Raw genomic sequence first — 27,045 nt, forward strand, 5'->3', positions numbered from 1 at the left:
GACTATTCATATATCAAGACTGTCCATAGAGTGCGAAGCTTCAAATCAGATATTTTCTCATACCAAAAGTCAAGGTCTCTCTGCAGAACATAAATGTTTAAAAACATTCAGTGTCCAAGTCCTCTTCTCTACACTTACTCAGTCTGCTGAAAAGGAGGCAACAGAAAGTTAAACAGAATGACAGCATGCACTTAGTTGCTATGATGACGTAGCATTGTTATGGAATGACTCAAATCTGATGTTCAGCACAAATAATTGAAAGTCTTTATTGCAAAAATAAATCTACTGTAACTTTTTATTTAAAACAATGCTGCAACAAAAACCAGTTGAACCTGCGGAGGAGGGGTTGAAATCCAGTGAGAACGGGTCAGTTGTACATCGTAATGTGGAGCCACTACAACCAGAAAAAAGGGTGAGACACAACAAATCAATATTTAATTAAATGGATGTCCAGGCCATTATGGATGTGTGATCATATGCAAAAGCTGCTTTTTCATTCATTTTAAATCTGTCATATTCTGCATGTTTACTAGGCTGTGAGAAAAAGAGTATGTTTTGATAATCTGTGTCCTGTGTGCTTTTACCTGTCTGTAGCTGACTGATATGGTCCCCATTCCCACAATGTCATAGGCTTGAAATGTATCTGTGAATGGAGCGAACATGATGAATTAGACCAATTAGCCTACATACAAATACACATCCACCCCCCACACACAACAACATTTTGCTCTTCCATGCTGATTATTATTATTATGATATTTTTTTCCTAAGTGCACCCCAAAAGTAACACATTTCAGTCTTTCTTCTATTTCTCGTCACCCATTTTAAATCCCACATCAATCAGTCTTCCTAAATTCCTATTTTCAGCCCTTGTTGGACCACACCCTACTCTCCACCTCTGCCCTCCCTTACGGATCATGCTGTCCAGTTTCATCAGCAGGTAAAGGAAACCGGGGTAACTGATCGTCATGTCTGGCTCCGTGTAGCGCAGGCCGATCAGCTGAAGGACGAAGTCATCCACCTGCATGCCTAGACCAGACCAGACGAGCACAGATCAACTCATGTTCAACCACATCCCCTACTGTTTTAGCAGTGTAAATGCTGTTGGCATGCTGTTCATATGGACCAATCGGGACTGAACATTGAGAGTGGTGTTTTGGCGCCCCCTAAAAGGCACCAATGGAAGTTCTGTCATTATATCATAAGTGTGTCCTACCTGCAGCATTCAAGGCTGGTGAGACTTCAGGGTACTCCAGCAACTGGGATTTGTTTATGTCAAACGTCATGAATATATCCTGTTGTTAAGTGGAAGATCAAGACCAGCATGACTGAATAATTTCAGACAAATATAATTCAATCACTTCAGATGCATCGGAACGGGTCAAATTATTATTGAATTAGTGCAGTCACACATGATTGAGTCAGAAAAGTCACAAATTACAGATCACTATTATATTTCCTTTAGCCAACCATAATTAGACTTCAAAGACACAAATCATGCTTTAGCCAGTCAAACTACTGCCCAATCTTCTCATCATATTGAAAGAACAGAATGATTGAAACTGTAACCCTTCCACTGACAGACGGCTTAGTATGGTTTAGACCTTACCGTCCATTTCCTGATCTTGTCCCACAGTGCCTGGAACCCCTGCCAGTCTAGTTGAGCTAACCCCCGTCTCTGGGTTGCCACTGCAGTCAAGGAAATGGTCCATCAAAAATGCATGGAAAAATTAAGCTCTTGGTAAATCAGCAGACCAAATGAGGTCATGGTGGACAAATTACCCTACCTTTGTATGTCTATGTACATACATAACATTACACAGCCCTTTTTTTGGGAGCTATGATCTTCAAACAGTCGGCCTAGCCGAGACTCGAACCCCCATTGCCAGGGGGTATATGTGAGCTTAGACCACTACACCAGACTCTGGCATACATTTAACCTGCAGTGCCTTGCAAAAGTATTCATCCCCCTTGGTGTTTTTCCTATTTTGTTTCATTACAACCTGTAATTTAAATAGATTTTTATTTGGATTCATGTAACGGACATACACAAAATATTCCAAATTGGTGAAGTGAAATGGAAAAAAATAACTTGTTTAAAAAATAAATAACGGAAAAGTGGTGCGTCCATATGTATTCACTCCCTTTGCTATGAAGCCCCTAAATAAGATCTGGCGCACCCAATTACCTTCAGAAGTCACATAATTAGTTAAATAAAGTCCACCTGTGTGCAATCTAAGTGTCACATGATCTGTCACATGACCTCAGTATACAGTGAGGGAAAAAAAGTATTTGATCCCCTGCTGATTTTGTACGTTTGCCCACTGACAAAGACATGATCAGTCTATAATTCTAATGGTAGGTTTATTTGAACAGTGAGAGACAGAATAACAACAAAAATATCCAGATAAACGCATGTCAAAAATGTTATAAATTGATTTGCATTTTAATGAGGGAAATAAGTATTTGACCCCTCTGCAAAACATGACTTAGTACTTGGTGGCAAAACCCTTGTTGGCAATCACAGAGGTCAGACGTTTCTTGTAGTTGGCCACCCGGTTTGCACACATCTAAGGAGGGATTTTGTTCCACTCCTCTTTGCAGATCTTCTCCAAGTCATTAAGATTTCGAGGCTGATGTTTGGCAACTCGAACCTTCAGCTCCCTCCACAGATTTTCTATGGGATTAAGGTCTGGAGACTGGCTAGGCCACTCCAGGACTTTAATGTGCTTCTTCTTGAGCCACTCCTTTGTTGCCTTGGCCTTGTGTTTTGGGTCATTGTCATGCTGGAATACCCATCCACGACCCATTTTCAATGCCCTGGCTGAGGAAAGGAGGTTCTCATCCAAGATTTGACGGTACATGGCCCCATCCATTGTAACTTTGATGCAGTGAAGTTGTCCTGTCCCCTTAGCAGAAAAACACCCCCAAAAGCGTAATGTTTCCACCTCCATGTTTGACGGTGGGGATGGTGTTCTTGGGGTCATATGCAGCATTCCTCCTCCTCCAAACACGGCGAGTTGAGTTGATGCCAAAGAGCTCGATTTTGGTCTCATCTGACCACAAGACTTTCACCCAGTTCTCCTCTGAATCATTCAGATGTTCATTGGCAAACTTCAGACGGCCCTGTATATGTGCTTTCTTGAGTAGGGGGACCTTGCAGGCGCTGCAGGATTTCAGTCCTTCACGGCATAGTGCGTTACCAATTGTTTTCTTGATGACTATGGTCCCAGCTGCCTTGAGATCATTGACAAGATCCTCCCGTGTAGTTCTGGGCTGATTCCTCACCGTTCTCATGATCATTGCAACTCCACGAGGTGAGATCTTTTATGGAGCCCCAGGCCGAGGGAGATTGACAGTTATTTTGTGTTTCTTCCATTTGTGAATAATCGCAGCAACTGTTGTCACCTTCTCACCAAGCTGCTTGGCAATGGTCTTGTAGCCCATTCCAGCCTTGTGTAGGTCTACAATCTTGTCCCTGACATCCTTGGAGAGCTCTTTGGTCTTGGCCATGGTGGAGAGTTTGGAATCTGATTGATTGATTGCTTCTGTGGACAGGTGTCTTTTATACAGGTAACAAACTGAGATTAGGAGCACTCCCTTTAAGAGTGTGCTCCTAATCTCAGCTCGTTACCTGTATAAAAGACACCTGGGAGCCAGAAATCTTTCTGATTGAGAGGGGGTCAAATAATTATTTCCCTCATTAAAATGCAAATCAATTTATAACATTTTTGACATGCGTTTTTCTGGATTTCTTTGTTGTTATTCTGTCTCTCACGGTTCAAATAAACCTACCATTAAAATTATAGACTGATAATTATTTGTCAGTGGGCAAACGTACAAAATCAGCAGGGGATCAAATACTTTTTTCCCCTCACTGTATATATACCTGTTCTGAAAGGCCCCAGAGTCTGCAACACCACTAAGCAAAGGGCATCACCAAGCAAGCGGCACCATGAAGACCAAGGGGCTCTCCAAACAGGTCAGGGACAAAGTTGTGGCGAAGTACAGATCAGGGTTGGGTTATAAAAAAATATCCATAACTTTGAACATCCCACGGAGCACCATTAAATCCATTATTAAAAAAATGGAAAGAATATGGCACCACAACAAACCTGCCAAGAGAGGGCCGCCCACCAAAACTCACGGACCAGGCAAGGAGGGCATGAATCAGAGGCAACAAAGAGACCAAAGATAACCCTAAAGGAGCTGCAAAGCTCCACAGCGGAGAATGGAGTATCTGTCCATAGGACCACTTTAAGCTGTACACTCCACAGAGCTGGGCTTTATGGAAGAGTGGTCAGAAAAGAGCCATTGCTTAAAGAAAAAAATTAGCAAACACGTTTGGTGTTCACCAAAAGGCATGTGGGAGACTCCCAAAACATATGGAAGAAGGTACTCTGGTCAGATGAGACTAAAATTGAGCTTTTTGGCCATCAAGGAAAACATGTCTGGCGCAAACCCAACACCTCTCATCACCTCGAGAACACCATCAATGTTTTTCATCGGCAGGGACTGGGAAACTGGTCAGAATTGAAGGAATGATGGATGGCGCTAAATACAGGGAAATTCTTGAGGGAAACCTGTTTCAGTCTTCCAGAGATTTGAGACTGGGACGGAGGTTCACCTTCCAGCAGGACAATGACCCTAAGCATACTGCTAAAGCAACACTCAAGTGGTTTAAGGGGAAACATTTAAAAGTCTTGGAATGGCCTAGTCAAAGCCCAGACCTCAATCCAATTGAGAATCTGTGGTATGACTTAAAGATTGCTGTACACCAGCAGAACCCATCCAACTTGAAGGAGGGGGGGGGGGGTTCTCTTATTTCTCGTTTGTTTCACAAGAAAACATATTGTGCATCTTCAAAGTGGTAGGCATGTTGTGTAAATCAATTGATACAAACCCCCCCCCCAAAATAATTTTAATTCCAGGTTGTAAGGCAACAAAACAGGAAAAATGCCAAGGGGGGTGAATACTTTTGCAAGCCACTGTATATTAACATGGTTATTGATCTATATACTACTGACCATATAGCCATGCTGAGACACGATGCACACTATTTGAGACAGACATGTATTTCTTTCCCCAAGAGAAAGGATACATCCATGAGGACCACAAAGCTCTTGCAGTGCTCCAGGACCAGCATCTTCTCGCTCCCTGCCAGCACTGCAGGCCACAGCCCAGGAAGAGAGCAGGAAGCCACACAGACAAAACGTACGTTAGGAACAGTTAAGACTTCCTCCTGCAGTGACGTCACTACTTCCTGAATGTTCCCACAGTGGTTATGGCTTATGGAAGACTACTAAATCAGTAGAGGGATTCGTACAGTTTTCCAGAATTTCCCAGATGCATGTTGGCGAGGCAATGGCTACTGGTTGACAGTTGCCATTATAACAAGCTGTTGTAAAGGGGAAGTGTGTACAAGGTAATCAAAGGTGTGTCTTAGCTCCCATTTTTGAGGGAAGATAGCTGTCCATGTTTGGAGCCAGACCCTTACCTCCGCCTTTTATGGCCTCGGTAAGCAGGTTGAGAAGCTCCAAAGGTAGACACTCCCCTTTCTGTTGGGAGGTTAGAAAAAAAGTTTAGAAAGTAAATATTACATATCTTAGGCTAGAATGGTGGTGGCGTTATCTCACCTTGTTGCTGTGCTTCTTAAAGAGCTGTCGTGTGGCTTCAGGAGAGGGCAGAGCTGACAGGTGTGGAAAGGAGGGCTGCCAGTGAAACACACAGGATCATCCATTTAGTCATATCACAAACACTCATACTAATGGAAACAGGGGGTGATGGATTGTGGATACTTTGGACTTCAATGCCATGACTTCTACCTGTGTGGGGGAGTTTTCTTCAGTTCCGGGCTTCCCAGCTGGCCTGCAAACACAAATAAAATACAGAATCATACGGTTTAACTTGAAAAACATACTTTTTAATTGGTGGATAACAAACATATACACTGAGTGTACAAAACATTAGGAACATCTTCCTAATATTGAGTTGCACCCCCTTTTCCCCTCAGAACAGCCTCAATTTGCCGGGGTATGGTGTCAAAAGCGTTCCACAGGGATGCTGGCCCAGGTTGACTCCAATGCTTCCCACAGTTGTGTCACGTTGGCTGGAAGTCCTTTGAGTGGTGGACCATTCTTGATACACACAGGAAACCGATGAGTGTGAAAAACCCGGCAGTGAAGCAGTTCTTGACACACTCAAACCGGAGCGCCAGGCACCTACTACCATACCCCGTTGAAAGGCACTTAAATCTTTAGCTTTGCCCATTCACCCACTGAATGGCACACATACACAATCCATGTCTCAATTGTCTCAAGGCTTAAAAATCCTTCTTTAACCGGTCTCCTCGACTTCATCTACACTGACTGAAGTGGATTTAACAAGTGACATCAATAAGGGATCATAGTTTTCACCTGGTCAGTTTGTCAAGGAAAGAGCAGGTGTTCCTCATGTTTTGTAAACTCAGTGTAATTTAGAGAGCCTTTTCTTGACCTAGTGCCGTGAAACTTTAACATTTATCATAGGTATCTCTTCCTCCAACCTCCAGTCATGGACTGGTCCACTCACGTTGCATCGTTGCCCTTTTCTGTCAACACCCGCAGGATGAACTCTCCCTGCTGATTGGTCTCCGCGGTGGAGGGGATGATGACATAATGGCCGGGCGCCAGGCGACCGCGAATCACCACCTCTGTTCGCTGGGCGTAACCCTGGGTGCTGATGAGTGGGCGAAGCAAGCTCAGGTCCAGAGAGGACAGGTAAGCGCACTCTGAGCGTGCCTGGGAAGAGAGGGGTAGGTATTGTAGGGTGTACACACACATTTCCACACTGAGAAAAATTCTGCCACACTCAAATATTCCCTCACTTCTTCCCCTCTCATATTTAGTGTGGCTCATTTAAATCTACTCTGGTTGTATTTCCTGTTGGGTGTGTTTGTGAACGTGTGCATACATTAATGTGCAGGTGTGTGTGTACCTTGTAGATATCCAGGCCGATGCCCAGGTGGACTCCTCTGAGTCTCTGGTGCTTCTGCATGAGGGCCACCAGGAAGGAACAGGTCAGCTCAGGGTCACTGGGGTCATCGTCCTCCTCCAGCAGGGTCAAGTGGAACTGAGGGTTCTGCCAGAACCAGCCTAGACACACACACATATATCCAGTACATAAAGATGTACAATACTTAATATTTATGTACAATAAACACATGGATATCAATCTATTCTTCTCTGATTATGTATGAGTGAAAATTATTTTTGTCATAGTTGTGGTGTGTGTGTGTGTGTGTGTGTGGGTCAGTAGGATTGTGCCTTTTCTTACCCCCTCTGGGAGAACCCCCGGCAGAGATGTGTGGTACCCATCTCCCATGATGCATTGTGCAGTTCCATGGTCTCTGTGTGGCGCCCGGCTTGCTCAGGGTCTCCTCACTCAGGTGACACACCTCCATCGACTCAAAGTTCTGACGGAAGTCTGACACCGCCATCCTGAGAGCGAGGGAGAGGGAGAGAAGGGGGGAGAGACAAGACAGAGAGTAAAGAGAGAGAAAGAGAGAGAGGTTATTAATATATGAGAACAGGTGAAGTATGGAGGCACAAAGTGAGAGTCTATGAAGAGAGAGGTCCACTTACCAGAACTCCCCGTCCTCCTTCTGAACCCTGTCCAGACGCTTCTGCTCCTCCTCACGGACATGACTCCACTCAGGCCTGTGGACAGACAAACACACTGTGAGGAACCTGCCCCAAACACACACACACAGACACAGTGGTAATGGTTTGATTAATAGCTAGCTAACCCATTCATGTCACTCCAGGGTCCCTCCCACTCTGTCTTTCCCCAGGGGTTGTGAACACGGACCAGCTCCACAGTCTCATACTTTTTCTTCACCTGAGGGAGTGGAAGAGACAGAGAGTCACCCAACCTGAAAACCTATTTGACTATTAAATACAGGAAACCCAACACTACTGAATGTGTGCAGGTTTTGGCCGGCGGCTTTTGGATACTATTGGCCTTGGTGTGCAGTCGTGAATCTGAGAGTGAATTTGACAACAGTGCTTAGTATCCAGCAGAGGGGGTAGTCTTACCTTTTCAAACCCCGTTACAGAGTAGGCATGTCTGAACAGGATTCCAAACCCATTTCTCTGCTCAAGAGGGCCCTGTGGGAAAACCAACCCAGACACACACAACATCATTTATGTTCATGTGTAAGCAAAGTAGAACAGAAGGTTATACCACTGTATTCTGTGGGTTTGAATCATAATACACATAGAAAGGTTACGCACACAAAATAAATGTCCATCAGAAAGATGAGCTTGGCACCTACGTTTCATCACTACGTCCCCTGTAACTTCCCCAGAAACGGTACACACACACACACCTGGCAGTTGGCACAGTTGATGAGGGCTCCCTTGGCCAGAAGGGGCTTGAGGAAGGCTGCCAGGTCCTTGGGCAGAGAAGCCACAGTCAGCACCTCCGTCACGCCCCCTGTCATGTCCACCATGGCCTCGTGGGGGAAGCCCATGTTCAGGGCCTGATAGCCCCCCTTCAGTCTGACAGAGAGGGTGAATCACAACAGGTAAGTTCCGAGGTCAGAGTCCAGAGCAGCATTCCAGTGCAGTGGTCAAACTGGTACGTCCTGGTATTATCAACTTTAGCCTTATGCAACTTCAAAACCACATGCAAAAGGAGGTAATTACACTGACAAGATAGAATGACATTGAGATACAGTTCTAGACAAACACAGAGTTAAAAGATCAAATAATTTGCTTCTGCATCCAGAAGTGTGTGTGTGACAGGATAGCAGAAAAAAACCAGCATGCATAGAACACCAGAGATCGCACAGACAGACAGACACTGACTTGGCGTAGGCCTTCTCCAACAGAGCGCTCCAGAACTCTCTTTTCTCTGAGGAGCAAAGGTAGATCAGCTTGCCCTTTTGCGTAGGCAGCAGGTCATCAACCTTCACCTTCACCCACTCACCGTACTGCCAGAACTACAGACAGACACACACACACACACACACACACAGGTATTAATTGTAATTTCAGAGATGGGCATCAACCAACTCCAACTAAATAGTAATTCACCCATATCTCCTATTTACAGGAGTGCAAATTCAACAACCCCTTGATAAATACTGTACAGCCTAATATGGTGTGATTAATGTCCTGAGGCTGACCTGGAAATAAAAGCTGCCGTTGTAACCCTCCAGGAAGCTCTGTCCCATGGGCACCACTCGCTCCAACAGCTGGCGATGCAGGGAGAGGGATGCCACCGCAGACAGGAACCAGCAGTCACCTAATCAACAGAGAGCAGGGGAGGACAGAGGGCCAGGTAAAGGTATATTATATATATATATATATATATATATATACACTGCTCAAAAAACAGCTGGTAGAGCACGGCGCTTGTAACGCCAAGGTAGTGGGTTCGATCCCCGGGACCACCCTTACACAAAAATGTATGCACGCATGACTGTAAGTCGCTTTGGATAAAAGCGTCTGCTAAATGGCATTTTATTATTATTATAAGTCAATCACACTTCTGTGAAATCAAACTGTCCACTTAGGAAGCAACACTGATTGACAATACATTTCACATGCTGTTGTGCAAATGGAATAGACAACAGGTGGAAATTATAGGCAATTAGCAAGACACCCCCAATAAAGGACTGGTTTTGCAGGTGGTGACCACAGACCACTTCTCAGTTCCTATGCTTCCTGGCTGATGTTTTGGTCACTTTTGAATGCTGGCGGTGCATTCACTCTAGTGGTAGCATGAGACGGAGTCTACAACCCACACAAGTGGCTCAGGTAGTGCAGCTCATCCAGGATGGCACATCAATGCAAGCTGTGGCAAGAAGGTTTGCTGTGTCTGTCAGCGTAGTGTCCAGAGCATGGAGGCGCTACCAGGAGACAGGCCAGTACATCAGGAGACGTGGAGGAGGCCGTAGGAGGGCAACAACCCAGCAGCAGGACTGCTACCTCCGCCTTTGTGCAAGGAGGAGCACTGCCAGAGCCCTGCAAAATGACCTCCAGCAGGCCACAGATGTGCATGTGTCTGCTCAAACGGTTAGAAACAGACTCCATGAGGGTGGTATGAGGGCCCGACGTCCACAGGTGGGGGTTGTGCTTACAGCCCAACACCGTGCAGGACGTTTGGCATTTGCCAGAGAACACCAAGATTGGCAAATTCGCGCCACTGGCGCCTGTGCTCTTCACAGATGAAAGCAGGTTCACACTGAGCACATGTGACAGACGTGACAGAGTCTGGAGACGCCGTGGAGAATGTTCTGCTGCCTGCAACATCCTCCAGCATGACCGGTTTGGCGGTGGGTCAGTCATGGTGTGGGGGTGGCATTTCTTTGGGGGCCGCACAGCCCTCCATGTGCTCAGAGGTAGCCTGACTGCCATTAGGTACCGAGATGAGATCCTCGGACCCCTTGTGAGACCATATGCTGGTGCGGTTGGCCCTGGGATCCTCCTAATGCAAGACAATGCTAGACCTCATGTGGCTGGAGTGTGTCAGCAGTTCCTGCAAGAGGAAGGCATTGATGCTATGGACTGGCCCGCCCCTGCCCCAGACCTGAATCCAATTGAGCACATCTGGGACATCATGTCTCGCTCCATCCACCAACGTCACGTTGCACCACAGACTGTCCAGGAGTTGGCGGATGCTTTAGTCCAGGTCTGGGAGGAGATCCCTCAGGAGACCATCCGCCACCTCATCAGGAGCATGCCCAGGTGTTGTAGGGAGGTCATACAGGCACGTGGAGGCCACACACACTACTGAGCCGAGCCTCATTTAGACTTGTTTTAAGGACATTACATCAAAGTTGGATCAGCCTGTAGTGTGGTTTTCCACTTTAATTTTGAGGGTGACTCCAAATCCAGACCTCCATGGGTTGATAAATTTGATTTCCATTGATAATTTGTGTGATTTTGTTGTCAGCACATTCAACTATGTAAAGAAAAAAGTATTTAATAAGATTATTTCATTCATTCAGATCTAGGATGTGTTATTTTAGTGTTCCCTTTATTTTTTTGAGCAGTGTATATCACATTCACTTCACTGGGTAAGTCAAGGGAGAGCATGTTTAGTAGTTTGATGACAGCCACCTGGCGTTTACTGTACAGTAGGTCAGACATACAATTAATTAATGATGTCAATGCCATTCTGTACTCTTGGGTAGAATTTTTCCATCAATGGGAGAAAACTTTGGGTAATAAGGAAACAGATCAACCGTATCCCTGCTTATTGTGGTACTGCAATGGCTGGAAACAAGACTAAGGGCTCTATTCAATCTGTATCAATGCTTCAGCATTACAGATTCCACAATAGAAATGTTAAGGTAATTTCCGATTGAGCAGACATATGCAGAGTTTACGGTGAATGCAGCCTCCACTAAAGTCTCCCGAGTGGCGCAGTGGTCTATGGCACTGCATCGCAGTGCTAGCTGTGCCACTAGAGATCCTGGTTCGAATCCAGGCTCTGTCGTAGCCGGCCACGACCGGGAGACCCATGGGGCGGCGCACAATTCGTCCAGGGTAGGGGAGGGAATGGCCGGCAGGGATGTAGAGCATGGCGTTTGCAACACCAGGGTTGTGGGTTCGATTCCGACCGGGGGCCAGTATGAAAAATAAAAAGATAATGTAAGTCGCTCTGGATAAGAGCGTCTGCTAAATGATGTAAATGTAAAGTGGGAACATTGCCTTTAAATTTCAATCACGCTGTAAAGCAAAATTTCCGCGATGCAGATTGAATAGGGCCCTAATATGTTAAGAGGCAGGTGGAAAGCCACTGCTTCGGGCAACATACATACGGCATGTTCCACTTACTCAGAACCCCCTGACACACGTCCATACGTGTTGCTCCATCCACTATGAACTGTGCTGAAGGGAAGATATCCTGGGGAGAGAAAGCAAGACACAACATGCCTCTTAAACGTTTAGCGGAGTTTCCCCTTTACTGGGAAAAATGAAGTGCATAACCACATACCAGGGACATAAATATACTCTGTTTAAGTTATCTAAAGTAGTGGAGACAACTGTTGCTTTTTAAAGTTTGGTTTATTTAATGATTGACTGAACACTACTAGGCTTATGATAGATAAATAAACTGAAAAAAGTGCCTAGATATACAGTGACAGGCATTGTTTACCTAATACTCCATCTTCAATGGAGAGTAACAAAGAAAATACAACATGTATAAGGTAGATAAGGAGACCTTTGTGTCTTTATGACAAAAAACAGCCAAACAGGCTTGGCTCTATCCAGTCCTGGGATTGGATGTTCACAATGTATGGAAACATTGTTTCAGGGTTGTTTTTTTACATTTAGCCATGACAGTTTGACAATTGGCTAAGCATTCTGATGATAAAATCACTATGACCTAGTCCTGCCCTAATGCAGTAGCCTTCAATCCAGGGCCTGTATTCATAAAGCATTGTGCAAAAGCAGGGGTATTCAACTCTTACCCTACGAGGTCTGGAGCCAGCTGCTTTTCTGTTCTATCTGATCATTATTAGCACCCACCTATGATTGAGTAATCAGGAGCTTGATGCACACCCTGTGGATCAGGGCCAGGATGGAAGAACACTGCCCCAATGTTTCTCACCACCACTTCATTGACATCTGGTTTTGGGTTACAAAAGCTAGGCCCTATACCAAAAATTACCCATCCAACTAATAGAATATGCATCTGTGGGTGTATTGTTATGGCTGTTGTCAGTACAAGTCTGTACATGCATGATTGTTAGCACGTCTATAGGACCTGGAAGAGAAATATATGACACACCCCTCAAAACTTGCATTTGTCATGCATTGAAAATAACTGTCCAGAAGAGACATCCTTCCACTCCTATTGTCAATGCAAAAATATATCACACTCAGTGTATTGCAATTATACATAACATGGTATGTCCGATGGTTTAATTAATACACACTTCTTTTGTAAGACAGATAAGTTTCCATTTAAATTAAGTATTTTCATTTATGAATTGGTATATCTTTTTTTGTGCTTTTTTAATAAAACTTATAACAATGTAATACTTCGCTACCTTTGGTCGTTTCCATTCCATCGCGGGATGAAGACGCATATCTCCCATTGGAAAGTCGTGGTCCACGAACAACCCATCATCCATTGAATTACCGCTGTTATCAGGTTTATGAAGAACTGGAGAAGGCTTGTCAGCGAGAAGTGACGAGAACCACCGTTTGGAGGTAAATGAGCTTCCGAGATCTTCCGTCGTTGCCTCTGCTGTACCTTTTTCTGCGACCGGAGACTCCATGTCATTACTGTCAGTCATACCGTCGCAATTCTTTCTGAATGTCCTTACATAAACTGATGTTTATTGTAGTTAAAATAGTGTGTGCAGCGAAACCCTACAACTTTATAAACGCGATTGCTTTATCCACTTTACATTACTTATCCAGGAGTTACCGTAACAACTTTCCTAGTCTTCTGACTTTTTAGCTTTGAACCGATGTACCTTATCAAATCGCCATTCGCAAACACCCTCAATACCGCACAGTAGCTCACCTGTGCAGCCTGCGAAAATTGAGGAGCGTGCGCACTTTGCAATCTCATGATTCATAAGTCATTGCATGATGCCCCCAAGTCATATTGTGAGAGATTTATTATTCTCATAATTGATGGGATGACTAACTTAGAAAGAATGCATTCTTGACTGGGCTAATGTAGGTTGTGTCACCTGGCAGGCTGTGATTGATGTGAAGAGCTGTTTTGGGGGGTAAGATGAGATAGGGATTTGTGTCTCCAGATACTGGAATATACTGGTTCTTTGTGATCTGTGAACCTTCCTTGGACGTAGGAATGGTGTCTAAGGGAGCTGGCTCTTCTCACTATGACAGGTTGTTATGATAAACGTATGCCTGGTAACAGAAGAGGCGGGGACTAGCCTGTGCGCCAACGGATAGGCTGAGTAAGTCTAAATCACGCTCAAGTCTTTACTCTGATTGGCCAGCAGAGAGGTGGGAAACTCTCTCTGTAAGAGTATTTGAAGAACAATCTGAAACAATGGATTTAGTTCTCTGAAGTGCCCTGCGAGGTATTTCAAAGAGCCCGTATATACGAAACATCATATTTACCATTGAAGGTTTTTGCATTAATTAAAATAACTAGTATATCTTAGAAGTCGTGTTGACCTCTTTTGTTCCTAATACCAGATTTGAATTGACGCAACTTTGACAATATACACTGAACAAAAATATAAATGCAACATGTACAGTTTTGGTCACGTTTCATGAGCTGAAATAAAAGATCCCAGAAATGTTCCATATGCACAAACAGCTTATTTCTCTAAAACGTTGTGCACACATTCGTTTACATCACTGTTAGTGAGCATTTCTCCTTTGCCAAGATAATCCATCCATCTGACAGGTGTGGCATATCAAGAAGCTGATTAAACAGCATAATCATTACACAGGTGCACCTTGTGCTGGGGACAATACAAGGCCACTAAGATGTGCAGTTTTGTCACAACACAATGCCACAGATGTGCAGGCTCCCTCAAGCTGGCATGCTGACTGCAGGAAGTCCACCAGAGGTGTTGCCAGAGAATTGAATGTTCATGTTCTACCATAAGCCGCCTCTAACATCATTTTAGAGAATTTAGCAGTATGTTCAACCGGCCTCGCACCCGCAGACCACGTGTAACCGGCTTCTTCACCTGCGGGATCGCCTGACACCAGCCACATGGACAGCTGATGAAACTTTGGGTTGAACAGTCTCATTGAAGCTCATCTGCATGCTCGTCCTCCTCACCATGGTCTTCACCTGACTGCAGTTCGAACCGACTTCAGTGGCCAAATGCTCACCTTCGATTTCTATTTGCATGCTAGAAAAGTGTGCTCTTCACAGATGAATCTTGGTTTCAACTGTACCGTGCAGATGGCAGAAAGCTTGTATGTCGTCGTGTGGGCGAGCGGTTTGCTGATGTCAACGTTGTGTACAGAGTGCCCAATGGTGGCGGTGGGGTTATGGTATGGGCAGGCATAAGCTATGGACAATGAACACACTTCCATTTTATCGATGGCAATTTAAATGCAGACATACCGTGACGAAATACAGAGGCCCATTGTCTTGCCATTCGTCTGCCGCCATCACCTTATGTTACAGCATGATAATGCACTGCCCCATGTCGCAAGAATCTGTACACAATTCCTGTAAACTGAAAATGTCCCAGTTCTTCCGTGGCCTGCATACTCACCAGACAGTTCCCGCCAATATCCTGTAACGTCACACAGCCATTGAAGAGGAGTGGGCCAACATTCCACAGGCCACAATCAACAGCCTGATGAACTCTATGCAAAGGACATGTGTTGCGCTGCATGAGGCAAATGGTGGTCATACGAGATACTGACTGGTTTTCTGATCCACACCACTACCGTTTAAGGTATCTGTATTCCCAGTTGTGAAATCCATTGATTAGGGCCTAATGAATTGCTTTCAAGCGTCTGATTTCCTTATATGAACTGTAACTGAGTAAAATCTTTGAAATTGTTGCATGTTGCGTTTATATTTTTGTTCAGTGTAGTTTGTCATAAATAGTCGAAGGAATGTTTTGTGTGAAGTTATGACAAATGATTAGGCATAGCATGCAAAAATGTAGACGATTTCTTTTTTTCTCTATAAATCCTAACCTTGTCCCCAGGCTCAGAACAGGCTTGAACAGGATACAGACAGTGTTCATTTACTGACATGCCAAGTAAAAGATAAAATAGCTCTCTCCTTAGGCACACCCACATCTTATCACAGATAAGAAAATACAGGCCCTATTTCTGGTAATTATTCATTTCCTGAAATGGACTTAATAGGTTAACATCAGAGACTAGTTCAATCTAATCAGTGAAAAGATCAGAACACTTTGGGTCTGAGTTTGAATGGATAATTAAAATTTATTGTTAAAGGTTGGTTTGAGGAATATGTACTGCTGTCTTGTTGAATTTCTTTTTATTGTGCGTTCTGAGTGTTTGTGCAGATGTGTCAGTATCACTGAGATGTGGCCATGATGCTGGATACACCTGTGGAAGAGGGACAGAAACAAAGGAAAATACAGGAGTGAAAAGGAGGGAAATAAGACAGAGGGGAGCAGGAGAAAAAGGGAAAGAAGGTCAACAAAATTGTCTTTCCATGAAAAGTCTTAGGTTATATAAAGCTACACTGGGGGGGGGGGGTAAGGAAGAAGTTGACCTTTGAAAATGTATGCTAAAAGTGACTACAGACAGACAAAAAAAAATCCACTTCACTGCATAACAGCAAGTAAGACTGGGACACAAGACAAGGAAACACTCACTCTCAAAGTCAATCTTTTCCACAATGTTCTTGGGCTTGACGCTCTCCTCCTGGTTAAAGATGAAGATCTGCCCTTCCTCGTTCTCCGTCCACCCGTACTTGCTCATCCACACCTTCACCTGTGTGTCTGTATGGGGAGCAGGAAGTCAAATTAGCAGGCTGAAGTGGGATATGACTTACAGATAATGAACACTGTAGTGTCACTGAAAGAAAGGAAATCAATAGGACATTGCATTCGGAAAGTATTCAGATCCCTTGACCTTTTCCACATTGTTACGTTACAGCCTTATTCTAAAATGGATTCAATTAATTTTTCCCCTCATCAATCTACACACAATACCCCATAATGACAAAGCGAAAACACATTTTTTGAAATGTTTGCAACTTTATAGCAAATAAAAAAACATTAATATTCAGACCCTTTGCTATGAGACTCGAAATTGAGCTCAGGTGCATCCTGTTTCCATTGATCATCCTTGAGATGTTTCTACAACTTGATTGAGTCCACCTGTGGTAAATTCAATTGATTGGACATGATTTGGAAAGGCACACACCTGTCTATATAAGGTCCCACAGTTGACAGTGCATGTCAGAGCAAAAACCAAGCCATGAGGTTGAAGGAATTGTCCGTATAGCTCCGAGACAGGATTGTGTCGAGGTACAGATCTGGGGAAGGTTACCAAAAAAGTTCTGCAGCATTGAAGGTCCCCAAGAACACAGTGGCCTCCATTCTTAAATGGAAAAAGTTTGGAACCACCAAGACTCTTCCTAGAGCTGGCCGCCTGGCCAAACTGAGCAATCGGGGGAGAAGTGCCTTGGTCAGGGAGGTGACCAAGAACCGGATGGTCACTCTGACAGAGCTCCAGAGTTCCTATGTAGAGATTGGAGAACCTTCCAGAAGGACAACCATCTCTGCAGTACTCCACCAATCAGGCCTTTATGGTAGAGTGGCCAGACGGAAGCCACTACTCAGTAAAAGGCACATGACGGACTGCTTGGAGTTTGCCAAAAGGCACCTAAAGAACTCTCAGACCATGAGAAACAAGATTCTCTGGTCTGATGCAACCAAGATTGAACTCTTTGGCCTGAATGCCAAGCGGCACGTCTGGAGGAAACCTGGCACCATCCCTACAGTGAAGCATGGTGGTGGCAGCATCATGCTGTGGGGATGTTTTTCAGCGGCAGGGACTGGGAGATTAGTCAGGATCGAGGGAAAGATGAATGGCGCATAGTACAGAGAGATCCTTGATGAAAACCTGCTCCAGAGTGCTCAGGACCTCAGATTGGGGCGAAGGTTCACAGGACAACGACCCTAAGCACACAGCCAAGACAACACAGGAGTGGCTTCGGGACATGTCTCTGAATGTCCTTGAGTGGCCCAGCCAGATCCCAGACTTGAACCCGCTCTAACATCTCTGGAGAGACCTGAAAATAGCCGTGCAGCGACGCTCCCCATCCAACCTGACAGAGCTTGAGAGGATCTGCACAGAAGAATGGGAGAAACTCTCCAAATACAGGTGTGCCAAGCTTGTAGTGTCATACCCAAGAAGACTTGAGGCTGTAAGCACTGCCAAAGGTGCTTCAACAAAGTACTGAGTAAATGGTCTGAATACTTATGTAAATGTCATATCCTTTTTTATTTTTTTATACATTAGCAAAAATTTCTAAACACCAGTTTTTGCTTTGTCATTATGAGGTATTGTGTGTAGGGGGGAAAAAAACAATTTAAATCAATTTTAGAATAAGGCTGTAACGTAACAAAATGTGGAAAAAGTCAAGGGGGTCTAAATACTTTCTGAATACACTGTACATCTTAAATGAATGGTCTTACCAAGGGGGTCACCCAGCATCTCAGACAGAAGTCGATGCTCAATGTTCTGGTATGTGATTCCAACCACATGGCAGATAACTGGAGAGAGAAGCAGTTAGACAGGCTAATATCACGTTTTATTGCAATATTACGCAGTCAAAAACTAAACTTGATTTCCAAATATTCTACTCACACTTGCGCACTGAGTCCTCAAAGCCTGTGATGCCGTCAATGAATTCCCTGTTCTCCTCCAGACTGGACTATGTGACAGACAAAGGAATGAGTACCATACAATCGTACCATTATGAGAACTGGATGTTACATTTCATAAAGATGTAATAAAGTCATGATAGGGGTTGTCTATTAGTACAGCCATCAATCTCCAGTTAGAGCCACAATGTAAAGTCATGTTTAACCGCAATACATAACCTTCATGTCAGGATATGATCCCCAAAATTCTTTAACTATGATTGGAAAGTTGTGTGAAATGAGCAGGACAAAAAGGCAGGTGAAACAAAAAGAGAGAAACAGAGATATGTATTGTGTACATACCCAGAAGGACTGGAAATGGCAGGTCTCCAGGAGGTTCCCCAAGTACAGGATCTGCCTTATGGGGCGCTCCTCCTGCTGCTTCACTGTAGTCAAGGAAAGCCACCACACACAGAGCAAACAACTGGCCCCATAATAGACAGTAATGTCCACACCATTACTTAAAAACAAACTCCGGAAAACAACAATCAACCAAAACTAATTATTGTAGGCTTGCACAATCTTCTGCACATCTATCATTCCAGTGTTAATACGAAATTGTAACTATTTTGCACTAAAGCCTATTTGCCTTACCTCCATAACTTACTACATTCGCACACACTGTATATATATTTTCTGTTATATTTTTGACTTTGTTTTGTTTACCCCATATGTAACTGTTTTTAAATCGCACTGCTTTGCTTTATCTTGGCCAGGTCACAGTTGTAAATGAGAACTTGTTCTCAACTGGCTTACCTGGTTAAATAAAGGTGAAATAATAAATTTAAAAAATTGGGCGGTATCCAGATTGCCGTACTTTAATACCGACCTTGTGCCATACCGGGTGTTCTGTAATACCGGCACTGAACACAAGGGGCGCTGTATTTCCAAACCTCAGGTCTCTCAGTTGTGTCCTTGTAAACAAATGCCAGGTGACTGGGGACTACTGGTAAGCTTCATAATGAAAAAATTGACAGATGCAATGAAGAACACAATCTTCTTTATCTCTAAACGTATTGCACAAGTTGACTGCAAGTATTTACTTAAAAAGTAGCTACAAATATTCAAATAAAATAAAATAAAACACTTCAAATAAATAGTTTCAACGGTATTGAAAAACCATGCTGTGGCCATTTCCAAATACCCCGGTATATGGTATACCGCCCAAGCCTAAATTATTGTCTGTTTTTGTTGACAGGGAGTACAGAAGTGGACAAACTGCACTAGATGCTGGATTGATACTAGATTATACTGAGCACCAAAAGGATACGTGTGTCTGGTCAATCATGCACTTGCACAGAGTAAAGTCTGTGTGTGGTAGGTTGGTCAGGGCCTTGAGCAGAATCTGCGACGTCACTGTGACCTGGAAGTAGGCAGGGTTGAACTGATACCTACAGGAACAAGAACAGCATCTCTGTTACTGATATAGCCATGAGTGGTATTCTGCTAGCCCAAGAATGTACACCTTAAGGTCCAAGGACCGTATATGTTATTTTGAGAGGTAGACTGGCTCTGGCAGCCAAAAACTCCATCTAAATGTAAACGATTCTCAATTGCATAAACATAAAGCTCTTTACCTTCATATCACATCAAAATAATTTCACTTACTGTACAGTCGTGGTCAAAAGTTGAGAATGACACAAGTATTGGTCTTCACAAAGTTAGCTGCTTCAGTGTTGAGATATTTTTGTCAGATGTTACTATGGTATACTGAAGTATAATTACAAGCATTCCATAAGTGTGGAATGTTATTGACAATTACATTAAGTTTATGCAAAGAGTCAATATTTGCAGTGTTGACATCTTTTTCAAGACCTCTGCAATCCGCCCTGGCATGCTGTCAATTAACTTCTGGGCCACATCCTGACTGATGGAAGCCCATTCTTGCATAATCAATGCTTGGAGTTTGTCAGAATTTGTGGGTTTTTGTTTGTCCACCCGCCTCTTGAGGATCGACCACAAGTTCTCAATGGGATTAAGGTCTGGGGAGTTTCCTGGCCATGGACCCAAAATGTCAATGTTTTGTTCCCCGAGCCACTTAGTTATCACTTTTGCCTTATGGCAAGGTGCTCCATCATGCTGGAAAAGGCCTTGATCATCACCAAACTGTTCTTGGATGGTTGGGAGAAGTTGCTCTCGGAGGATGTGTTGGTACCATTCTTTATTCATGGCTGTGTTCTTAGGCAAAATTGTGAGTGAGCCCACTCCCTTGGCTGAGAAGCAACCCCACACATGAATGGTCTCAGGATGCTTTACTGTTGGCATGACACAGGACTGATGGTAGCACTCACCTTGTCTTCTCCGGACAAGGTGTTTTCCGGATGCCCCAAACAATCGAAAAGGGGATTCATCAGAGAAAATCACTTTACCCCAGTCCACAGCAGTCCAATCCTTGTACCTTTTGCAGAATATCAGTCTGTCCTTGATGTTTTTCCTGGAGAGAAGTGGCTTCTTTGCTGCCCTTCTTGACACCAGGCCATCCTCCAAAAGTGTTCGCCTCACTGTGCGTGCAGATGCACTCACACCTGCCTGCTGCCATTCCTGAGCAAGCTCTGCACTGGTGGTGCCCCGATCCCGCAGCTGAATCAACTTTAGGAGACGGTCCTGGCGCTTGCTGGACTTTCTTGGGCGCCCTGACGCCTTCTTCACAACAATTGAACCGCTCTCCTTGAAGTTCTTGATGATCAGATAAATGCACCTAAATCAACCAATCTTACTAGCAGCAATATCCTTGCCTGTGAAGCCCTTTTTGTGCAAAGCAATGATGACGGCACGTGTTTCCTTGCAGGTAACCATGGTTAACAGAGGAAGAACAATGATTTCAAGCACCACCCTCCTTTTAAAGCTTCCAGTCTGTTATTCTAACTCAATCAGCATGACAGAGTGATCTCCAGCCTTGTCCTCGTCAACACTCACCTGTGTTAACGAGAGAATCACTGACATGATGTCAGCTGGTCCTTTTGTGGCAGGGCTGAAATGCAGTGTTTTTTTTTTACCGGCTTTATCACAGTTGCAGCCGACAGTATTTTTCAGTTACAACACGTTTCTGGCGGCCTTCTTCAGTTACACACAGGTGTTCAGAGCATGCTAGATAGTAGGGATGTGCATCTCTCCTTACAAGCATGAATCAATACGCATCTAGATACATGGGCTCCGATACGATTCAGGAACGATACTTTTAGTTTGAAACGAGTCGGTGCGTTTTGATTTGATTAGCGGAACGAATCGTTGCGATGCACTAACAATTGTTGCATGAACACATTCATTTTCCATTCTAAATTAATATCTGATACTGCTGGAGCTCAGGAGCTGGATCTGTCTGAGCTGACTTCTCTGAGCGGCCCTGTGTGTGTGAATGATGTAGTGTGTGAGCTGAGCCATATGGCAGACCGAGCATCTACCACTGTTCATGTAAAAATGACCAAATGCACAGACTGTTTAAATATTTCGTATGGTGACCCTGGCAATCGAAAAGCCCCAATCAGCAGTTAGATGTGCGTTCAGTTGTGTCCACCCTGGTAGCCTACACAGCTCCACTGATAAAAAATATATTTATACAGCACATTTGGTAACAATGACCCAGCAAATTACATTGATTGTCCAATTAATAAAGCCTATGATTTAATATTACAAAATCCATTTTACAAACATCTGAACGAGTGGCGCCGTGGTCTAAGGCACTGCATCGCAGTGCTTGCTGTGCCACTAGAGATCCTGGTTCGAATCCAGGCTCTGTCGTAGCCGGCCGCGACTGGGAGACCCATGGGGCGGCGCACAATTGGCCCAGTGTCTTCTAGGGTAGGAGAGGGAATGGCCGGCAGGGATGTAGCTCAGTTGGTAGAGCATGGCGTTTGCAACGACAGGGTTGTGGGTCCGTTTCCCACGGGGGGCCAGTATGATTTTATATATATATATATATAAATAATGTATGCACTCACTAACTAAGTCGCTCTGGATAAGAGCGTCTGCTACATGACTAAAATGTAAAATGTAAGGTGACTTGCAGATGTAGCCTACGAATTTTAGCACTGGGTAGACCTACCTCTCATTGGCGCGAGCAGCTGCGTCTCCTGCACTGTGCACACAGTTATCTGACTAGTAGATCAATGTCATACATGCATACGAGTTTGATAGGCTGAAGGAGAGGACGCATCAATTCAGTCACAACAGATTATCGGTATTTTCAGAATAAGGCAGAAAGAAAATATATATTTTTAAATTGAATCGGTTTTCTTACCGATTGCTCATTCATTTGGATCGGTTTTGGGCTCCCGCAGACAGATGCACTCGCATTTTAAACATCTGAACCGACGACCGATGCTTATCAGTGAATCGTTACATCCCCACTAGATAGCTAATTAGCACAGGTGGTCAACCTATGTCTTGCGTAAACACGCAATGTAACATGGAGATATGGCAGTGTGCGAACACTAACCCTATCAAGGTGTGTATCAATTCAACATTTTTGTTGTTGTTGATTTCTCGCTGATATGAAAGATAAGGTCCTTATGCTTCCAAAACCGTACCGCAAGTGACGCGTGTTAATGTTCAGATTGAGCGCCGAAGAAGCCTTCGTCCAATGATTTATGTGTAATGTAATGGAACTGAGAGTCATGATCAATGGCTACTTGCCACCCAGCAGGAAAATATAACTACATGTTACCCATTTTGTACAGGCATAACTAATGTGATAGTAGTCAGACAGTCAGAGGTAGGTTGACTCACAATTTAAGGATAGCCAAATTGGCCTCTAGGTCGTATGCATTCTCTTTAACTTGTGTTTCCACGTAGCGTTCCAATGTTGCAAGGTTTTCTGGGTTGTATCTGTAAGAGATCATAAACAATGTAACATTAAGGGCATGGATTCAACAGATAGCCGACACAGCTAGCTAACTACAACACACAAGTTGTGCAAAAACATGCATAGAGACAATCAATCTGCATCACAACCAACCAGCTGTCAAAGGATGTTGTGCTAGGTAAATAACATTAACTTACGGTTTACCGGTACAAGCCGGTGTAACAGTACCTAGCTAGTTAGTTAACGTTAGTTTATAAGTAACACTAGGTAAACCAAAGGTATGTGACACCTACACGTCGTTAGATGTTGGATATGTCTAATAAATGATTCCAACAGCTAACTGTTTTAACTGTAACTTTCTGCATAATGTCAAACAATCAAATGTAGCTAGCTAAGCTAGTATTTGTCAAACAAGTGTCCATACCGATCGATTCCTCGTAAGAGCTTTCCTACGTTGGCTCTCATCTGCTCGAATGACGACGCCATTTGGTCCAAACTCTTATTGTGGTCTTTTTGGTGCTAAATTCTAAGAAATCCGCACGTGGACCGAAAAGTAGAAAAGAGAGCAAGCGGAGGGAGAAAAGGCTTGGAACGGAAAGGGCTGTTGTGACGTAAACAGGAAGTTATATTACTGACGGACCACCGTTAGAAACATACATTGGAGACAATTAAAGTTCAACAAATCAGTATGTTTCATTTGTGAACATATAGACGAATGGCCAAATATATGCACTATATTTATCATTGACGATCGTTTCGAATGACGTGAATGCAGTGAGGAGCCTGAATGTGATGGTTATACTTCCACTATTTTCAATAGACTGAAACCACTTTGGTTCCTGGTTCCTACCCAAACAAAATGACTGATGCATGGTAACTTTACTGCCTGTAGTCCGCCATAAAACCTACAGAAGAAGAATAACTTTACTGCTTCCTGTTGTTGTGATGGAGTATGAGCTACGCTAGTAAGATAAATATGTTGGTTGCTGTAAAAGCAGTAGATTTAGTATTGCTCTTACATTGTAATATGTTCTATAGTTATAATGTTGTGCTAATTAGCGAACCAATTTACATCAACAAGATTCAGCAGCGGGCCGATTAATCTTGAGCGGATGTTCGGGGGGCCAGAACAGCATTACATATAATTTGTAGACCGCAATTTGACCGCAAGAATCCCAAATAGAAGAATCTCAAACAGATATAATAGTTGACTAAAACATAATAATTTCAAACCTTGCTTACATTTGTATAAGATCACATGTATATATTTATTGTAAAAAAACATTGTAAAGTGGTTATCCCACTGGCTATAAGGTGAATGCACCAATTTGTAAGTCGTTCTGGATAAGAGCGTCTGCTAAATGACATACATGTAAATGTAAATGTAAATGTATCTCTCTATAATGCGTAGGAATACTTGGGAAAATATTTTCAAAATTAAAATCACTTGGAGATGATTTCCTGGTGTTTTTACAGTATTTTATGTCCAACAATTAACATAAAAAAATATATACAAATTGTATTTATTGTTGCTCAGAAAACCGCGGGTCGCCAGTTGGGGAACACTGCCCTAGTGCATGTGGTATGGATATTGCCTGTGCCTTATGCAACAGTGATCTATTTTTCAGTGGTGATGTGTGGTTTCTAGGGGACTGCACAAGTGCAAGACATTACTTCCATTTATTGCCAAACCTTTAAATGACATAGGCATCGACTATCTCTCTGCCTTTATAACAGTTTATTGAAACTCCATTATAAAGTGACATTTCTATTATCAATGCATATCACAACTAACGCCATACAGTCTCATTTCAAACCTGATCATCACACCTTAATTGCCCTTTCGTTGTTCAAATGAAGGTTATCTGTGGTTGCTTGCTATATGCCTGTGTCTAACAACAGTGGGTGTTTGTGTGCTATGGCCTTTGACAGACACACTTTGGGCTTTCTTGTATGCTCAGACACGCACACACACTTTCACATTCATCATATGCTGCTGCTACTCTGTTCTTTATTTTACTCATATTATTATCTATCCTGATGCCTAGTCACTTAACCCTGCCTTTATGTACATATCTACCTCAAAGACCTTGTACCCCTGCACAGTGATATGGTACAGGCACTGGTACTCCCTGTATATAGCTTCATTCTTGTGCATTTTATTCCTCTTGTGTTAATTATTATTATCATTTTTAACTCTGCATAGTTGGGGAGGGCTCGTAAGCAAGCATTTCACGATAAAGTCTACACCCGTTGTATTCGGCGCATGTGACAACATTTGATTTGATTTGACAATATCATGCTATATAGCCTGCTGTCATTCTAACAACAGTATACAACGGGGCCCCGTGTAGCTCAGTTGGTAGAGCATGGCGCTTGCAACGCCAGGGTTGTGGGTTCGTTTCCCACAGGGGGCCAGTATGAAAATGTATGCACTCACTAACTGTAAGTCGCTCTGGATAAGAGCGTCTGGTAAATGACTAAAATGTAAAAATGTACAACGTAGTGTACAACGTTTTTAGTGCTCTCAGCAGGTCCAGCAAATGTTTCCTCTCTTTTGTTTTCTTTTTAATTTCTTATCACCAATACTGGAGCAATGTGATGCCTTTGACTTATGTCCTTTTGTAGTCAGAGAGTCAGAGAATTCAGTCAATTAAGTATGCATCAGAATGTTTTTTTCAAGTTTCCTCATTGGAAACGCTACCACTCTGAAGCATGGCAATTCAAATAGTTTAATATTTAACACTATTCTTGTTTTTCATGTGTATCAACATACTGCTGCTCTACAGGAAGTCAGGCCATGATAAATGGCTCCAAATGAGAGCAGCATTGCAGATTTGTAGCTCACACATCTGCAGGCATGCCCAAGTGACAAGAGAAAACCCACACAGAAAACCAAGTAGTGCAGCTGCACACACACACACACACACACACACACACACACTACAAAGAATGTCAAAAAGCTAATGGTGAAACTAAGTTTCATACCCTCTCACTCACTCTCTCTCCCCCCCTCTCTCTCTCTCTCATACACTCACACCTACACAGACATGCACCCAACAGGAAATAAAACCAGAGTAAATGTAAATGAGCTTCACTGAACATGCAACAGAGAGAGAAAAAAGAGACGAGAGTGAGTGAAGAAGGAAGGTGAGGGTGAGTGTGGTGTGTTTTTTGTGCGCTTGCAGCATAAACAGTAGTCAGTGGAGGGAGTCTGTGTGTGTGCCATGCCCCAGGAGTAATGGACTCCCAGAACCGGGCTGCACTGGACATCTCCACCCGGAACCCCCAGGATGACTTTGAGATTCTGCTCCGGGTCGGTGGAGGCACCTATGGCGAGGTTTACAAGGTCAGAGATTAAAAAAACTCACAACCAGGACATTTTCAGAGAGTTTTATGCTACCTTGTTGTGCTTTTTACTTTTTTGAAATGTTGCTAATGGTGGCCTGTGTTTCGAATGTCAATACTCCTGATTTACAGTAAAATATTCCATTTAAGATTTTATTTGTGGGGGCAGGCAATGGTTTGATTTCATGTAGGCCTAAATCATTCACATTCTCAAGGAATTTAGACTTTTTGTAATTCCTGTTTCAAAAAAGGAAGCGGTTTTAGAAAAAGTTAAAGCATATATGATCAGATATTTTAGATTTACTTTTTTTCACATATGGGTTTCCTTTGTCTCTTCATCTTTCACTTTTGGTTAGTGAATATGTCCCTTTGTATTACATTAACGTGTATTACATTAAAACAAACTTGTATCACTCTTGCTTTAGCTCAATTCTGTGGAATACATTTCCTCAAATAGTGAAGGATTGGCTTATAGCTCATCAGGGGAAAGAGGTTGATCTATGTTGTCTTTCTTGTGGTAACTGATTCCTAT

The 27,045-nt window shown here is 43.4% G+C and overlaps 3 protein-coding genes across 5 annotated transcripts in view; 1 reads left to right on the forward strand and 2 right to left on the reverse strand.

Moving 5' to 3' along the window:
- Positions 1 to 281: 281 nt before the first annotated feature.
- Positions 282 to 13,850, reverse strand: LOC121567523 (calpain-9-like). Of its 2 annotated transcripts, none has more exons than XM_041877639.1 (20): positions 13,049 to 13,850; positions 11,829 to 11,898; positions 9,170 to 9,288; positions 8,850 to 8,983; positions 8,369 to 8,540; positions 8,076 to 8,147; positions 7,787 to 7,878; positions 7,623 to 7,697; positions 7,315 to 7,478; positions 6,976 to 7,133; positions 6,571 to 6,779; positions 5,826 to 5,868; positions 5,637 to 5,711; positions 5,498 to 5,558; positions 5,102 to 5,166; positions 1,610 to 1,678; positions 1,217 to 1,295; positions 913 to 1,029; positions 585 to 643; positions 282 to 394 (listed from the first exon to the last, which is right to left on the reverse strand). In XM_041877639.1, the coding sequence occupies exons 1-20, from the start codon at positions 13,295 to 13,297 to the stop codon at positions 368 to 370; spliced, it is 2,109 nt and encodes a 702-aa protein (XP_041733573.1). In that variant the 5' UTR covers positions 13,298 to 13,850; the 3' UTR covers positions 282 to 367. The 2 variants fall into 2 exon arrangements, with proteins under 2 accessions (XP_041733573.1, XP_041733574.1); XM_041877640.2 differs by lacking the exon at positions 13,049 to 13,850 and adding an exon at positions 12,525 to 12,855.
- Positions 13,851 to 15,884: 2,034 nt separating this feature from the next.
- Positions 15,885 to 23,771, reverse strand: LOC121567524 (eukaryotic translation initiation factor 3 subunit K). Of its 2 annotated transcripts, none has more exons than XM_041877642.1 (8): positions 23,590 to 23,771; positions 23,090 to 23,188; positions 19,635 to 19,755; positions 18,668 to 18,742; positions 18,309 to 18,375; positions 18,137 to 18,214; positions 16,307 to 16,432; positions 15,885 to 16,034 (listed from the first exon to the last, which is right to left on the reverse strand). In XM_041877642.1, exons 1-8 carry the CDS (start codon positions 23,649 to 23,651, stop codon positions 16,003 to 16,005), a joined length of 660 nt encoding a protein of 219 aa, XP_041733576.1. In that variant the 5' UTR covers positions 23,652 to 23,771; the 3' UTR covers positions 15,885 to 16,002. The 2 variants fall into 2 exon arrangements, with proteins under 2 accessions (XP_041733576.1, XP_041733575.1); XM_041877641.1 differs by having other exon boundaries at positions 18,668 to 18,745.
- Positions 23,772 to 26,292: 2,521 nt separating this feature from the next.
- The window catches only part of LOC121567525 (mitogen-activated protein kinase kinase kinase kinase 5), a 38,425-nt gene continuing 37,672 nt past the window's right edge, over positions 26,293 to 27,045 (forward strand). The window contains exon 1 of the mRNA XM_041877643.2: positions 26,293 to 26,514. Within this exon, the coding sequence (XP_041733577.1) occupies positions 26,407 to 26,514 (108 nt within the window). The 5' untranslated portion in view covers positions 26,293 to 26,406. The remainder of the gene's footprint in view (positions 26,515 to 27,045) is intronic.

Source organism: Coregonus clupeaformis, chromosome 6 (assembly GCF_020615455.1).
Source record: "Coregonus clupeaformis isolate EN_2021a chromosome 6, ASM2061545v1, whole genome shotgun sequence".
Classification (NCBI taxonomy): Eukaryota; Metazoa; Chordata; class Actinopteri; order Salmoniformes; family Salmonidae; genus Coregonus; species Coregonus clupeaformis.

What these genes read in the sequence shown, in the direction of transcription:
- LOC121567523 (XM_041877639.1), bottom strand. Translation starts at nt 13,297, where the DNA reads ATGACTGACAGTAATGACATGGAGTCTCCGGTCGCAGAAAAAGGTACA. An exon ending in ACGGCAGCTTTTATTTCCAG is followed by an intron (nt 8,984 to 9,169) that starts GTCAGCCTCAGG and finishes GTCTGTCTGTAG; the next exon opens with TTCTGGCAGTACGGTGAGTG. An exon ending in AAGAAAACTCCCCCACACAG is followed by an intron (nt 5,712 to 5,825) that starts GTAGAAGTCATG and finishes TTTCACTGGCAG; the next exon opens with CCCTCCTTTCCACACCTGTC.
- LOC121567524 (XM_041877641.1), bottom strand. Translation starts at nt 23,651, where the DNA reads ATGGCGTCGTCATTCGAGCAGATGAGAGCCAACGTAGGAAAGCTCTTA. An exon ending in AATTTGGCTATCCTTAAATT is followed by an intron (nt 19,756 to 23,089) that starts GTGAGTCAACCT and finishes TTGTTCCTGTAG; the next exon opens with GTATCAGTTCAACCCTGCCT. An exon ending in GATGCTGGGTGACCCCCTTG is followed by an intron (nt 16,433 to 18,136) that starts GTAAGACCATTC and finishes CTCCCCATACAG; the next exon opens with ACACACAGGTGAAGGTGTGG.